The sequence below is a fragment of the Syngnathus scovelli genome, chromosome 7 (assembly GCF_024217435.2).
Source record: "Syngnathus scovelli strain Florida chromosome 7, RoL_Ssco_1.2, whole genome shotgun sequence".
NCBI classification, from domain to species: domain Eukaryota; kingdom Metazoa; phylum Chordata; class Actinopteri; order Syngnathiformes; family Syngnathidae; genus Syngnathus; species Syngnathus scovelli.
In genome coordinates, this window is record NC_090853.1 from 5528104 (window position 1) to 5545591 (window position 17488).

Sequence of the window (17488 nt, forward strand, 5' to 3'; positions counted from 1 at the left end):
AAATCCGGTGTTTGTCCCTCAGCGCTTATATTCTGTCTGCCACTTGCTCACAAGCCGCGAAAAAGATCTGCTTCCTTATCCTCATGTGGCTTTCAAAGTATTTTGTAAGTCTGAGGTGAGTACCCACATCACATTCACATTTTATGAGTGAGCCAAGCAAACAGACCGCCGTTAAGGGTGCCATGTGTTCCCAAACCTGTTGTGGTGAGATGTGCCTCGTAACATTCGTTCTGCTCTTAGGCTGCCAATAAAGGCTTTTAAAAGCAACATTGAAAATAGGTTGGAATCTCAGGAGGAACTTGTTGGTCTGCTGACATCACATGATTGAAGTGTGATCATGTGACAGACGTGCGGCCATTATGGAAATAATCCAAATTTGATGACAGCGATCTTTTGCTCCGTCGACTGTCTATTTATTATCATGCTCATTTTCACAATCTATGGCAGGGGTGTCAAACTCATTTTTTTTCGCGGGCCGCATAAAATGATGTGGTGGGCCTTATCTGGCCCCCGGGCCTTGAGTTTGATACCTGTGATCTATGGCCTCACTGGTTGACTGTCAGCCTGTCAAATGCGAGATGGCACACGGGGGTCTGTCAGGGCTGCCACCTGAAGATTGGGGGGGTTGTGCTTTCTGACACCTCCGTTAGGCTTCAGGAAACGACGTCCCCATCTCCTCTGCCTTCTATACTCCCTTCACGTTTTCATTTCGATCTCCGCTTGTCCCCTGTCGGTGCTTCCCCGCCTGCAAGACGTGACTATAAACAAAAGAGCTGAATAAGATGATACTTTTATTTTGCTTCTGCTACGTGCCATTTTGTTATTTTATTGATGTTTTTATGAGCTCACCATTCTTGTTTTGTCTGACTCATTCAATGATAATAAATAAATGGACGAGAGCGAATTGATGCCATTTTTGACAAATCAACCATAATAGTTGAAGTAAAACTTTTGGGATTTGAACCTTGACTGAGACGTGTTTTGTACTATTTTTCCCCAATTGAATATGGCCCTTGGAGGATTTGAAAGGATACTGTTAGAAAAACAGATTCCATATTGAGTCACATGACTGAATACTATACGTTTACCGTATTTTCCGGACTATAAGGCGCACCTAAAATTTCCTCAAAAGCCGACAGTGCGCCTTATAGTCCGGTGCGCCTTATATGTGGACCAAATTCCTAAATTTAAACTGGCCCGAAGCATTGTGTCATGAAACCAATCATAAGTGGCCCGCTGCAGACTATGAATCATGAATCAAAAAGACTATGGATCATTATTTTGTGATTATAAAGTAATTTATTGCGTCTGAAGTTGAAATAAAGATAAAATGGAGAATGATTTGATTTGGATTAAAAATCTGACATGATGCATTGAAGGTGCGCCTTATAGTCCGGTGCGCCTTATTGTCCAGAAAATACGGTACTCTAATTGGCTAAAATTGTATATGCTGCATTGACATCATTGTCATTTCACCCCCACAGGAGTTCTCCATGCTGCGATTGGATGACGTGGCGGATGAGCGGGTCAACATCGTGGGTTTTTCCGTTTTCAACCAAACGCATCCATTCTTTGAGGATTTTGCGCTAAGCCTCAACCGCTCCTGGCAAGAGAACTGTGAACACGCTCCCTTCGCGGGCATCCCGGTTAGTCCACACAAACGAGCGCATAAATACAGCATGCACGTCGTCGATGTGTTTCTTCACAAAGGCCAAGCGGACCTTTAAAGGCCGAATGCATCTGCAACTCAAACTCGCCACCCCGAAACAAAGTGGCCACATCAAAAAGAAGCGGCAAATTATACAAGTATGACATTTATCCAGTTAACTACCGTAATTGTAGCGGACATCCGAGCCGGTTGTTTTCCTGGCGGCATCTCATTAAATCTATTGTGGTGCCTTCATTCACTTTGAGGATTTAGAGACTACACAGTGTTGCTTGCTCACAGCACAACATTTAAAATAGAAAAAAATAAATGATTTTGTACTTATGTGGGGAAAATTAACATTTGATTATCATAGGCTTTGCGATTTTTGTGAGCATATGATTCTCACCTTTAATGTTGGAGCAGAGTTGTAAAATTTAATGCGGCTCTCTGGATACACTTTCTCTGGATTTGTGCCAACGCCTGCTCTAGGAGATTATTTTAATCAGTGGCGGTATTAGCTTCCTGTTCATTCGATTGATATGAAGAAGATGGAGACAATAGAGATAGATACGATGGAGATATGATAGAGAGATACTAGATAAATGCATACGATGGATAGATGGCTATAGTAAGTGTTCATTGCTGATGTCTTGTCGAAGTGGAAAGTTCATAAAACAAATATGATGTGCACCAATATGAAAAGATGTCCAATTCAGATATATCATATCGTTCCCTTTGCAAATCAAATTATTTCTGCAGTGCGGTTTGCACTGTCAAGTACTTAGTCACAAGCCAATAGAAGAGTCGGTTTAATGAGCAAATCTGTAATTGAACCGAATAAATGCCGGCGATGAGACAACGCTAAACAATTTGCCCACCCCCCACCCCCCCAGGAGGGATTTATCCTGGTGGGATACACGGAAATTCCCGAATCCTAAAAAAAATTACCTTTCCATCCAAATATCGGTTCAGGTGTGCACTGCTTAAGTAAGAAGAAACTTCATCATGAGCTGCCGTCGATAGTATTAGAAACGACTAATGACATTTGAAGGCTACATTTGAAAGCTTGCTAGCAACGTGACGTCCGCTAATAACGCCATATGTCAAACCTAAAAAGCATGCAGCCATACTTCTCATATCTCCGCACATTGTTTGAGGGCATCACATCGTTCTTAATGCTCAATCCACCAATTATGATGTTATAAAACGCACCACGGTTTTGCAGTTTAATGACCTTTTTGCTAGCTTTGTTGCTGCACAATAGCCTGTATCATTAGCCGTCAAATCATCAAAACTGAGGACTCTCGCTGTGAGCTCAGCAAGGTGCAGCTGCCGTGAAGATGAGCCCATTTGGACATTAGACGTGAGAGGAAGTGAGATGGATGCTGTTCTTTTGATGGAAGAATGAAAAGACGGCATCTGAGACAACGTGACACTCAGAACAACACAGTGGGCCTGATGTGGAAGCTGATCAAAATAAATATGTGGATTTAGCTTATGCGCTAGTTGATTTTGCAACTTTAAAAGGCAGTGCGCAACATTTCAATGCACTCATTGAGATTTACTGAGATTTCAGTAAATCAATCCAACGACTATATTTAATGATCGAGTGGAATCATCTCAGCCCCCTGTTGAGCGCTCACCGAATGGCAACCGCTCACGTTTCACTCGGAGTTTGTGAAGTTGGTGTGCGCATGCATAATACATCCATCCACCTTCCTCTCGCTCTTGTGCAGCTCTCCTCAGCTCTTCTCTTTGATGCGGTATACGCGGTGGTGGCAGCGGTCCAGGAGCTGAACCGTAGCCAAAATGTAGGCGCTACTCAGCTCTCCTGCAAGTCCTCCAAAATCTGGGAGCACGGCACCAGCCTCATGAATTACCTGAGGATGGTAAGTTGGCCCCCTGGCAGGACTTAATAAAAATGATAGTAATAATAATTCAACGTGCCTTTATGGAAATGTTTATTATTTTGGCAGGGGGAGCTATTTATATGTCCATATAAATCAGGGATGGGGCCTATAGGTACACCTAGGTGCCCTTGAAGATTTTCAAAGTGGGTCAAGTCCAAATAGGGAACACTTTATGATCACTTTACTTATGGGTTTCTTTTTTTAGAGGATAGAATACCAAAACACAAATTACTTGTGACAATAATTTATTGTTTTTATAGTATATATGTACATAGTGTAAGAGTTAAAAACCTTGTGTACAGGAATAAATATTAGAAACACAATTTAATATACAGTAGAGTTAGTGAATGTATATTTATACATAAATAATAAAGCTAAATTTCAGTTGTAAAAATGTTGCAAAAAAAATGTTCTCATTAAAAGTTTGACTTTTGTCTCTTGTGATACAATTTCGAATTTTTGTTTTTAATACGTGTTCATATCTTGGCTAATAATTTCTCCATATATTTTGAGATAGTGCCTTTTATTATTATTATTTTAATTCATTTCAATGAATGGGTCCGTGAATAAAATGTTTTTCAATTGAACATAATGGCTTTAAATGGCTGGTTTCAAAATACTCCATTTATTTTTTGCCATTTACTCAAACAACAAAGATAAAATGGAGTTTAAAAAAATGGGTCATGTTTTCAGATTATTATTCTCCATGTGACTAATGGATAAGAAAAAAAAAGATGGTAGTCAGGCTGTCATTTATTCTGTTTTCTGTATTAGTGACTGATGAGAGGAAAGTGAGCTTGTGAAAGGAATCTTTTTGAATGTGCCATTTTTGTCTTTTTTGGGACAGGTGGAGCTGGAGGGTCTAACAGGCCACATTGAATTCAACAGCAAAGGTCAACGCTCCAATTACGCCCTTCGGATCATGCAAAGCAGCAAGGATGGCCTAAGGCAGGTAAAGTGACCCCCCCTCAAAAGTCTTATCCATAACGTGCTCATGCCATCATTCATTATAATGTAATAATTAAACCATTTAGCCATTATGCTAATTCAACAGGCATGCTAATATGTGGTAAAAATTTCAATATGTCCTTTATATTTCTCGATGGGATTTCCCTGTGCAGGTGAGTTCTAAAGATGAAACAATTCAGTCACTCTACTGCGGTGCGCATGCTTAACAGCAGTCGTAAGATTTTTTTCTGATGTTATTGGAACATTCTTGGGAACACTTTAGAACGAAACAACAATCCTCGACAGGCAGGGGAGTGTCAGTTTTGGGAGAAGCCATTGCTCAATTCTCTCCCATCCATCAACGCCTTCTTAAAATGCACCGCTGGAGCCCCAGCAGTCACAGGCAGCTGAAATCTGAGGTGGAAAATCAAGAGTGTATGCGAATAATGGATGGAAGGTAAAACTGGGGTGGGAGATAGAAATCAGGTGTAGAATAACTATATGGCGTCAAATAGATGAGGTGGAAGGGTTATCGAGATGAGGTACAGTTTATGGAAGTTAATGAGAGGGAGGTTGGACTGTATTTGCTGCCAATTAAAAATTTAAAATTAAAATTTTTTGCTGCCATCTAAAAAAAAAAATTAAATGATTTCATCCAACCAAAAACTAATTAGTTATCTTGCTCATTTTAACCAAGCAGCTTTATTTTGTAAGATTCCAAAATGAGATTCATTAGGAACCAAAATCAAATCCAGGTACCGGAATTGGAAACATTTGAATTCAAATGATGCCCAATCCTGTTTTTGGATCACCGTAGCTCGCGCACAATGCAAAAAAAAAATTGCTTGGCCGAATCTGCTGTAGTTGCTAGCACAATAAATGTCGAAGTCTTGAATATCCTGGACCGGTTTGACTGGACTAATTAAAAAGCTCCTTTTGTGTAAAGCTGGAACAGGTATTTTTGCGTAGATGCTGTCCAGAAAGCCAATCGTCTTATATTTCTTTGTCCTACACATTTGAATCCAGTAATTCTTCCTCATCTTCTCTTTTGGATGGGATAATAAGTGATTACAAATGTCTTCTATTCTTATGTCGTCTTACGCATGAGCGGCAGAGATTACGATGAATAGCAACGTTTGAAGTGCTCCGGTCGATGCCGAGGCTTTCCTCTTCCTTTAAAACTTAATATCACTTTTCATTTGAAATCCTGACTGCTTGCTGTAAATCTGATGAGTTTAATCCCATGGTTTTATAAAATATGTCATTTCACTGTCTTGTCTATCCTCTGCGCCCTGTGAGGCGGCCGTTGTCATTGTTAGGGAAGGCTCGCGAGACACCCAATCTATTATAAGAATCAAGGAGGTCACTGTGTTTTTGCGGCGCCATTACTCTTCTTTTTTTTTTTAACACATGAAAAATGTCACTCTGTGCCCCAAAATGTTGCCGATTCAGACATCAGCTCATCTGCCTTTATTAACCTTGTCTGTGTCTTTTTAATCTGTCAGCAGTCTAGCGAACATCAGGCGAGTGTAGTGGTGTGTAATGCGATGATTTCAAGCAGAAGTTTGTTTTGGTGCGTGTGGAAAAGGCAGGGTTCGGGGGAGGTTGCCGGCGTGGGGGTGTTGTTTGTTTTTGTTGACTAACACCTCATGCGCCACATACTGATGCCTTTGGGCTCTCGGGGCCAAACAAAATCTGAAAGGTGTTAGGGTCTTGCCAGACGTAAGTAGTTCAATATAAATAGAGCAGGGATGTCAAACTCGTTTTTTGTTTTTGCGGGCCGCATTGTAGTCATAGCTTCTTTCGGAGGGCCATTATGACTGTCAACCCAAATAAATGTATGACCACATCATATTATATACAGTAAAAGCTGCAAAACAAACTGACAAATAACTCATTTTCAAATCAGACGAGTAAAAACTGGTCACATATTTAACAAAAAAGATATTAAAAGTGAAGACAATTTGCAATTCCAGTAATGACACACGAATTTGATGGACAATTTGTCTTCGCGGGCCACATAAAATGATGCGGCGGGCCGTATCTGGACCCCGGGCTTTGAGTTTGACACCTGTGAAATAGAGTATAACATTTAAGCATGAAAAGGTGCAGCATGGGACTAAAAAGTTTCCAGAATCTTTGACCTGAAATATATCCTAAAATGATTTTCCATTATGGGTAAATCGTTTCCACTGGCGTCCTGGAAGGAATTGTGTAGAATCTTAAAGGTTCCAATGTAACTGTCAGGCAAGAATTTTTTTTTTTTCATTCACAATCCACACATACCTGCACCATTGATACTGCGTCGGCATTACGCAAGTGTTTCGATTTGTTCGATCTTGGCAGGCAATGAAAATGAAGCAGCTGCTTGTGGTGCCGCTGTCCCACTAGGCCAAGCAGGCTGATGTAAGAAGGCAGTCTGGCATTCTCTCACGCTCTGGCACCTTTATCCACAGGAATCTGTGAATAGCAAGTGGATAGAAAGCAGTGGGAGAACAAAGTGAAATACACCCAGAAGGTGACTACTGTGTAGTCTAATTGGAGGATGTTTTCTTTGGTTTATTTTTTTTTTACTCTGTAATTTACCTAAGTGACTGTTGATGTGCCTCAGCAGGAGGCATCAAATCAAGCCAGGAGTTGAAGACCCTGTAAAGTGGACTAAATGATTTGTTTCAAAATGCATTGTGCATGTTTCAGAATATTTACTAAAAACAATAAATCTGAGAACTATCTAGTAATGAATTGTATAGCTATAGCGGATTTTTTTTTTACTGGCTTTTATTTTATGTCATTTTCTTGGCACGGCAAAAATAGTGAAAAAAATGAAAAATGAACATCTTTGTTGTTAGCTGTGCCATTTCAACGCTTAGTTAGCTAGCTGGCTATGTCTACTTCCTGAAAATGCATCTTTTGTTTGGATAGTTCACTAATTTGGTTGCCATGTCACCATGGCGGTGGTGAAAGGAAAAAAAAAAAATGAAAGAAAAAGTCTGACGTGACAGCCAGCATGCGAACAGGGACTTCGAGCTAGCATGGCCGCTTTAGAGTGCCTCGTTGTCATAGCATGGTGTCTATTAGAGTAAAAAATCATATTTAAAGAATACGCATAAGAAGAAACATCAAGCACATATTAATGTTTGACAGTTTTAACTGTCAGTATTGAGTTCCATATTGTGGGAATGACGAACGATATTATTTTAATGGAAGCAGCTGTAATGCCCTTGACTCATCTGTCCATTTACAAGGCAACACAACGAGTTGGTTACATGTGGCTTGCGTGTGCGTGGATGTTTTTGATTCTCCAGATGGTACAAACAGCAGGACGAGGCTGTAAACAGACATCATGGCTGATATATATAAATGGCTAAATATCACTGGAGCATCTCGAGTAACATTGAAGATGGTTACCGGAATAGATGGCCATATCATATATTTGATGGCTTGAATCAAAGAGAAGCGGCGGGCTGTGGCGAGTGTTCAGATGCAGACTGATCAATCTGATGTAAGCTGGCAGCTTGTTTTTGCCTCTTTTGTTGTGTGCGCATCAGCACTTATGCGCTCGGTGGCTACGAGCAAGGGTTACCCAATGCATTTTTAGCAGGGGTGCAGGTCACCTCCAAGCAAACCACAGCACAACAAATTACACAGCCCTCCTGGTCTGCATGGAGATCTTTGACAACAGCCTGCCTGTTAAAAAGTGGACGCAATAAAATGAGTAATTACTGCAGTGTGGGACGTGCAGGCTGGCTGTTGGACTTCACACGTGTGCCTTGCAGGAGGCTGCCTGGCTGTGAAAAGCCCCGGCCAGCTCCTGCGGAGAAACAATCACTAATGAAGTTTTGCTATGCAGTGACTTAACTAAGAGCCGTTGGGTAGAAGGAAGGAGGAAGGGCTGGAGGAGGGAAGCGATGCATGAATTCTATATTTTTAAGTTTGAAGACTGATGGAGAGACACTATCGTAGTGGATCCAGTTTATTGCACTCATTGGGGGGAAAAAAATGTCAACAACGTGCCATGCATTTATTTTGTCAGTTTTCTCAACTCTCATTGAGTCGAGGCACGTCAGAGTATTATACAAGAGTAAACTTAATTTAAATAATATTTATAAATATAATAACACAAATTAAAAATATTATAGATAAATAATTTTATTTAATAATTTAAATCACATAATGACATCACTACCTGCAAATTAAAGATATGCTAATTAAAGAATGTGCATAAAATGTCGGCTGAACCTATTTTTGGCAATTTGAAAATTATTCCTAAGCTCAATTGAATGAGCTGAAATGTGAAAGAAGCATGTCATAATGGGGGAAGGAGAAAAAAATAGAAAACATGTGAATTGCCTTCAGAATTCACGGAATTAAATCTTTCCTGGTGGACTCGTTTTCTTGGAAGCTGCACAACTTGTTTGTCATCATTTCCCGATACATGCCAAGTCCATTCATTTTTCTGGATGTCATTTTGTGTAAAATTCAGACTCCCTCCAATGGTTTTTGTTCTCCATTCTTGAGGTAATAGAAATCCCTCCCAAGGTGAATGAACGAGCCATTCACAGCGGATTGACTGAAATAGAAAGCAAGTGTCCCAATTCACTCCTTTTTTTTTTCTTTATCAATTTGCTGCACAATCCAAAGTGAATTGCCCAAATAAAAAGAACTGATGCCAGATACATCATCTTTGGCTTCGTTCCCTCATTTGTCTTCCATTTTTTTCCCCACCCCAATCTTCAAACCGCCTGTCACCTCCTTCGAAAAGACTTTCTTAAATTGTATCGATTTTCTTTTCACTAATGGAGTCCTCTTCATTTCATCACCCTCGTGTTCTCATTTTCATTTTATCTCCCTGCGGTGATTGTCTCAATGGACTATCAATAAACTCTTAAATCATTCACTCTTGTCTTAGGAGTCCAGCAATTACAATCATCTTGCTACTTTTTATGTTTTAAACCTCATCTTGGTGTCCTTGTGTCCTTAAATTGAAAGTGAGTTAAACCCCGCCCACTGCTCCTCATCCTTGATTGACACGCTTCCCCGCATGGGCACGGCTCTCAATTTTTATAAAATGATTTGAGCAATGTTATTCACACGTGACTCGTTCCAGTTTAAAGGCCGAATATGCTCCTTCAATTTCTTTCTCGCTTTATAGTGGATTTATTTATTTCCTGTCAGCGCTAGCGTCTACTTTTATTATGGCAATCTGCTTTTCTTTTTTTTTTTCCTCACCATACGCTGCCTTTCAGAACACTATTACTGTCACGGGGATGCGCCGCCACCAATGCAGATTCTCTCTGTTCAATCTTTCCCTGCTGCAACAGTGTGTGGAAGAGAAATGGGAAAGAGTTGGGAGGTAGGACAGGTAGGGGGGGGGGCTAAAATGAGAGGAGTAGCGTCGCCCGGCGAGTTGACACATTCCAGATCACAACCATCCCTTTTCTCTCATGAGTGACAATCATTTGGGAGCAGCTGAGATCTGCACATCACATCCCGTCTTTCTTTATGCATGTGTTTGCCTCGAGCTTAAAGAGATCCATCTTTAAAAAAAAAAAAAGGCCTGAATGATTTAACCTCCCTACGGTTTGCTTGTGTGTTTGAATTTTGTGCAACAAGGTGAGGTGGCAGTGTCGTTCCATGAAAAAGCTCTCCAGATGGTGCGCTAAAATATACTGTAGCCGTTATATGGTCATGACATAAATGAGCAGGCCTGATAATTGAGTTCATTTCGAATCATCCGAGTTTGTTTTAACGACCGTGGCAGTATAGAGTCAATGGGGATGGAATTAAATATTTATTTTGCCTCTTGTTATCGCTAATGTGATGGGCATAAATGGAAGAATGTAATTGTGAATATTTGGTGTGTAAATGTGAACTCGGTAAAGGCGAGGAGAAGCCTAGCGTTGCTTTGCTAATGTTCTATCATCTATTTTTGAGAAGAGTCAAAAGCCCGTATCTTGCTGAGCTGTGAGAGTTTGCGAACGTGGCGATGTATTTTGTCTGGATTCTTAAAAGGTTGCAAATTGTTGTGAACGGTTGTAAACAGTTTTTCTTGTTGAGTGTGTTAATCTCTTTGGATTTGTTGTGACTCACAAGTCCGGTGTAATTGCTAAACAATTTAAAATGTTCACACCTTTTGTTTCCTTGAATACAAACATAGCGTATTTTGTCTGGATTCTTAAAAGGTTGCAAACAGTTGCAAACAGTTTTTCTTGTTGAATGTGTTCCCTTGTTTGGATTTGTTGTGACTCACATGTCTGGTGTAATTGCTAAACAGTCGAAAATTTTCCTGCCTTTGTATTGCATCTTAGGGCTAATTAGAATGTCCAGCCTGACTCGACAGCTTTGACGTTGGTGAGCACATGTATGCTGATATGCGGAGATGGATTGTATGCTCAGATATCGAAGCGTGCTGATTGGATGTGGAGGCTGCTGCTTATAATGCACTGCAACTGCATCACATGGCTGATAAATCACTCATCTTTTGACATGTTATTTTCTCCGGGCTTTTTCCCCCCACATCTCGTCTCCTGAAGATTTATCGACAAAGACTTCCAAGCCCAGACGCCAAACACTGGCGTCATGTGAGTGCACCAAACAAAAGAAAGTCAACTAATCCTATGATGAAATCAAATGAGAACAGAAAGAAGTCAGGCTGAGTCACCAACCTTCTCAAAAGCGTCTCCTCAGTTTGCATCTGCAATCTGAAATGGAGATGAATTATGGTACGTCAGGAGCGCACACAAATGCACACGCACAAACACCGGCATGCACTTGTTTTGTTTGGTCTCTGTGAGACATCCATCGGTCCCCCGTCCTCTTTTGTTTTCCTCGTTGTGCACTTTGCAGGCTGTGCAGATGGGGAATAGATCAAAAGCATAATGTCTAGTTGTTGTTCAGCCTTAAAGGATTTCAAAACTGAGTGAAGCTTGTGTGCGTCTGTTTGCGTCGGCCCCGAAAACAGCATGTATATATTTTATGTTCATTTTTAGCAAAATGCATTCGCTCATGCTTAAATTGAAAGACTCTGGTCACGGACAAATAACTTGAGATGCATCTTGGAATTTTTTTCTCCCACTCTCACTGCCGGATATCGTCTCTGCTCAGCATGATTCTACTTGCTATTGACACATTTCCATTTGCAAAAGCAGATACTATTTTTGCTCCCAGTCAGGGGTTCCAAGTTACTAAACTATGTCAGCATGAACATGGGAAGTTGCAGTAAAATGGAGAATGTGAGTTATAATTCTATAATCTTAGTATGTATTGTTACTATTAGTCGTGTATAGTGATTTGTGATTATAAAGTAATTTGTCGCGTCTGAAGTTGAAATAAAAAAGATAAAACAGAGAATGATTTGATTTCGATTAAAAATCTGACATGATGCATTAATGGTGCGCCTTATATAAGGACAAAGTTTTAAAATGGGCCATTCATTGAAGGTGCGCCTTATAGTCCGGTGCGCCTTATAGTCCAGAAAATATGGTAATTTTTCTCCATTGTAATTGGTTATTAGCGGCCATGTCTCCTTCATAATAATATGATGACCTACATTATACCAATTAAAAAGTAAATAAAACAAATATTTGTAATTTGATGGTTTTATTATGGCTGCAGTGCTTGATTTATGTTGACCATTTTTTTTTCCCCCCTGGGATTCTTCTCCTCTTGTTTGTTTTCACTAGCAGTGCCAATACGCATGGGGATATTTGAACAGCTGCCGGTGTCAGGAACTGCGGGTCTATTGTTTGCGTTGCTGCTAACACAAGATGCCGCGAACACGAGGCGCTGGCCTGCCACTGCCTGTCAGACTGACTCTTGAATTTGCAGCAAGCCATCTCAGTCACCCTAATACCACATAACGAGTGTTTGTGAGTTGAATCTCAGAAAATGACATGTGTGAAGAAGCACACGCGGTTGTCGCCGCAGCTGGAAGTCATGGCAAAAATATGCCGTGTTCTCTTCAAAGTCAGTGTATTCTTTCTGGGCCCAATCGTCTTCACTGTGTGTCAGTGTCAAACACCCGCATCAGCACCTGTGAACTCCTCCAGCATCACCCACATTCTTCTCATCCTGCCCCTTGATGAGACACATAGTGAGAGCTTCGCTGGTCCACTGGAAAAAAAAAAAAACATGCTACACACACATACACGCAAGACCGCAGGGTGTTTTTTTTGTGTGTTTGTGTATACTTGACATGCTTACTGTGTTACGAGTTTGAGCATTCGCAGTGGGGTGGACTACTTTCTGTTCAGTTTTTGTTAAGCTCCTGCTTGTTCTCGTTATCCATGCTGCCAACCACAAAATCTATTTATTATAAAAGATGTAAAGATGTTTACAAATTCCCTTATGCCAGCGTAATGTTAAGTGAATGAACGCAAAATGGATGACTTCTTGCAGTAACACAGTCAGAGTTTGGCGGACCTTTTTAAAGATGGCCCACTGAAGTTTTTTTTTACCCGTTTCATAAATAAATAAATAAATAAAAAGTAAATGTAAAAATAATGTAAAGATTAATATAAAAATATATATATACACAAATAAAACTAAATGTAAAACTAAATGTAAAAATTAATGTAAAAATATATATACAAATATATAAATAAATATAAAGATGAATATAAAAATAAATGTAAAATAAAAACTAGTTATAAGCTTAAAAACTTTTAAAAAATAGTAATAAAAAATAAAATAAAAACTACTTATAAGCTTTGAAACAAAAAAAAACAGCACCAAAAAAAACTGCATAAAACAAAATTGAACTTTCAACATTCTGCCCATGATTACAAGTTTAAGAAAATAGCCAGATCTAATCTTTTTAAATGCTACCATGCTAGCTTTCAGTTTAAATGTATCGATAGTACCTATTATTAGTATTGAGAATTATATTATAGTATTGAGAACCGCACACACCTCTCACCACCCTGTTGCCACGTAGCTGTCGATGACTCCAATTATGATGATGAAGTCATTTTCCAATTAAGATCAATTTCTATCTTTGGGGACATTCAAACTCAATTTTTTTCCTCCATCGGGGAAGAACATTCCTCAACACTGGAACCCCTACACACACAAACTAGAACTACAGCAACAAATTTTAAGCGTGTCTCATTTGTAGCGCCGTGTCACCCGAGTGCTTTAGTGTGTCTGTAAGTGGCCTGTATGACATTCTACTTTATAACACTTCCCCATTCCCGCCCGCCTTCATGATGGATGCGTCTGTCATTTGAAGGTGGCACTTTTCTGACGGCCAAGTCAGCCAATCCTAAACCGCCGCCTTAATCTCTAGCACCTTCACTAATTCCACATTATCGAAGGAAAACGAGATATTCCATGTTTGGGTGTCTCATCCTTGTTGTCATCCATCGTTCACATGGGCTTCCTTTTCATTTCACACTTGCATTACCTCTCTGTTCGTCTGTCTTTCCTGTCTACCAGTTGAGTCTAATTCCTCCTCCCTCAGCCCCCGAGTTGTGTCTACCCAACCGGCTGCTGCTCGTACCTCCTCATTGATTTTCTTTCCCTTCTCAGCCATATTTCTCCCCAAGTCTTTTTGCTCCTGTAATATTACCCTGTTTTATGATACCCCATCCCTCATCTTGCCTTCTTGTTTCTCTGCAACGTTCAAAATGTTCAAGCTGTCGGCACTCTAACCTGTACTTTTTGCACGCTTGTTTTTTTATTATTATTGCAGCGTGAATACCAAATTAACAACAGTGCAGATGTGAGATTTTGAACTGCTCGAGTTATTTAAATTCACACTGTCTGCTCCGTGCTGGGTTATTTCTTTCTAATTAAATTATGTCGGTTGGGCTTTGTCAGCGGCGGTTGCGGTGTTGTTTTTGCACCAAATTACTTCTGGAATTGTGGCCAGAATGTTCAACCTTGCTTGGATGTGGTTTCCAAACAAAAGGAGCTCCCGCATACCAAAAAGATCCATGTCAAGCTGTTCGAAGATCCGACCTTGTCCCTAACACAAAAGTTTTACAAAGACTATATGACAAGGTTTTTCCATTTGCTCCCAAGCGTACGTTCCTGCTTCCCCAAGCTGACGCACACATTTTTCCTTCCTGTAAATCGCACTGACTCACCGACGGCACCGCTCCGCTTCCACCGACCGGCCCAAAGAGAGTTGACGGCGCGGCCACCTAAGAACCGTTTCCTTCCCTTGTATCATCAACGCCTCGCCTCCTCATCCTGCCCACATCTCCTTCATCTTCCTCTTCCTGTATGAGTCACCGTGACACCCCACGCCATTATCCCCTCAGTCATACCCCTTTAGTAAGACCTCCGCAGACTCCCCACCGAGATCAACGGAACCACCTCTGCATTCTCCGAAAAGCTATCATGCATGACTTGTTGAACGCCGCGTTCACAGGTCCCCTTCATTATTTGTCACATCACAGTTTGAAGATACATGGTAGTCCACCGCAGGAAAAGGAACGTGGGTTCATTTGGGTCAAAGTATCAACCGGAAGTTGCAATCAAGTGTTCAAGTACTTATGTCACGTTTTAGTCTTGTCCCGTTTAGAAATGATGGCCAGCATCATCGGTTTCTACTTCCTGTTTTTGTTTTTCCTTTTCTGCCAGCTTGGTAGAGCTTTCAACCAGCCTGGTATATTCATCTTTAAAGTTTTTTTTTTTTTTTCTCAGCTACTTCTACCGTTGTGCTCATCCGACCAAACTTTCTTTCCCCTTTGTGCATCAAAACCGCAATATGATTGAAACAACCTATTGTCCAAACTATCTGATCAACATGAATGTAGTGGAATCTCAGGAGTATCGTCTCTTTTAAACGATGACCAAGCTCAGTCTGCTCTTTTTATTATACCTTATTCTATTCCCTTCTCCAGTCTTCAAATAAACAAATTCCCCAAAGCATGAATTCCTGGAGCTCATTTGAATTCCACCTAGTGACACATTGACAATGCATTAGACTGCTGAATTAGAAGCAGTCTTTTGCTCTGGCTATATAACATTCATAACACAGGCGAGGCTGATACTGTGATAAATGGCATAATATCAAAATGTTTCTAAACCAGAAATTTTCTTGATGTGTTGGATCACTGACTTTGAACGTAGATGATTAGAAAAGTTCTTTTGAATTGGCTCCCTAATGTATTTCAATGAGAATCACATTTTTGTCGCCAAGCTCTCTATGAATATTTAATGAAACTTTGTCCTTTTTCCAGTATGTGGGCTCTTTAGTTGCATTCTTCGCTGGTGCAGGTGGCTTCCTTGTATATTACTAGTATCAAAATAGAACAAAACTAATAAAAAGTCAGTTTTGCATGTTATCTGATGTGCATCACTATGTTTTTGGTGCAGAATATTTGATGAGCTAAGGAAATTAAAATTCTTGGACTCATAACACTTGTGATGGCACTTACTAATCTTTAGGGTTAAGGCTTGTCTATTGATCTAATCTAGTATTCAGGAAGATTTCATAATCTCACCATTTGCAGGAGTAATTTACATACTTGAAGGTCAAAGAAAGTATTAGAAATAGATATAGTTGAATAATAAAAAATAATATAAATACATATAAAATGAATAAATACATATCTTGGAAGACTCCAGAAATATATATAGATATAGTTGAATAATAAAAAATAATATAAATACATACAAAATGAATAAATACATATCTTGGAAGACTCCAGCACACTTTGGTGTGGATGTTGGCATTTTTCTTTTATTATAATTTATTGTCCTCATTACAATCCCTCAAGGGGAAATTAAAACTCACACTCTGCTGCACATCTGTGTTGTACATCACACAGAGAACCAGATCACACACATGCAGGGAGATATGTCAGAGTGAAAGGAGCGCAGATGAACAGAAGCCAGGAAGCAGATGAACGTTTTCCCAACATCTAGTTACCTTTTTTACATTTCTCCCCGGCGGGAAGTGATCCATGACCCACTGACAGTCATACATATGAGCTACGGCTTTATCCGAATGAGACTTCATTGAAATGCAAAATTCACATTGAGAAACGCAAGAAATGATAGTTAGAATAAAGTTACAAAATAAATTTTTGACTGACTGCTTGTTTTGTCACATGCCATGTTTATGATTTATCTTTGTGCTACAACTGCGCATTTAAAACCACTGATAAAGCCTACAACACATTATCAGACAACAAGTGTTTTTATTCCAAAGTGTGAAATTCACAGAGAAGTAGAAATTAAAGTCCAAAACTGAAGAGTTTCCAATTTATGTGGAAAAATGAGTCCGTGTCAAATTAGTGGTTGTGGAAGAACCAACAAATTGTTTGTCTGATTTGACATTTGGGCGATTTAGTTCAGCGGATGGTGCCAATAATTTTCAACTGTGGGTTTGTGAAGCCCTTTGAGACTTCTGATTAATGTCTGTGAAACTCAGATCTTTTGTTCAAACACATTGTCCAAACATTTGTTCATCAATTATTTATTTGTGTTTGGGGGTAAAAAAAAAAAAAAATCCTTGTGATACAGCATAGCAAATTCACAAAAATGAGAACATGGCTTTCTGCCACAGGAAAAGTTGTTAATTGTTTTAATAAACGCATTATGCGGTTGCTGATTGAACACATGCCTTGTTTGTTCCTCTCAGAATCACAAACACGTCTTTTTCACCTCCTTCTACAATTACACCAAGACTCTTAATTTCTTTTTTGTCTCACCATTTTGCAACGTCTGTCCTTGTTTATACGCTTGTGAATGTCATAGCGTTGCTCCTTTTGAGAGAATGGTGTCAAATTATTCGATTGGCCTTTTCCAGCCGCTGGACATAATGACTGATTGTGTGTTTGTTGTGTGTGCTCAGATTGGCCTGTGGCACTCTGAAGAAGGACTGTCTATGGAGAAGAAGCTTCCATCAATCAACGTGACGGACACTCTCTTCAACACGACTCTTACCGTCACTACAATACTCGTAAGTGGCGTGGCGATCACGTGTCATGGTAATGCGTTAGCAACAGCAGTATGACATTTAGCGGGC

The 17488-nt window shown here is 39.9% G+C and overlaps 1 protein-coding gene across 7 annotated transcripts in view; it reads left to right on the forward strand.

The window, feature by feature from the left end:
* The window catches only part of grik4 (glutamate receptor, ionotropic, kainate 4), a 170022-nt gene that overhangs the window by 128565 nt on the left and 23969 nt on the right, over window positions 1–17488 (forward strand). For all 7 annotated transcript variants that reach the window (XR_007482894.1, XR_007482895.2, XR_007482893.2 and 4 more), the window contains 4 exons: window positions 1485–1646; window positions 3385–3537; window positions 4406–4510; window positions 17315–17422. Coding sequence is in view for 2 of the 7 variants with exons in the window: in XM_049726644.2 (XP_049582601.1) it covers window positions 1485–1646; window positions 3385–3537; window positions 4406–4510; window positions 17315–17422 (528 nt within the window). In the remaining 5 variants the exon portion in view is untranslated. The remainder of the gene's footprint in view (window positions 1–1484; window positions 1647–3384; window positions 3538–4405; window positions 4511–17314; window positions 17423–17488) is intronic.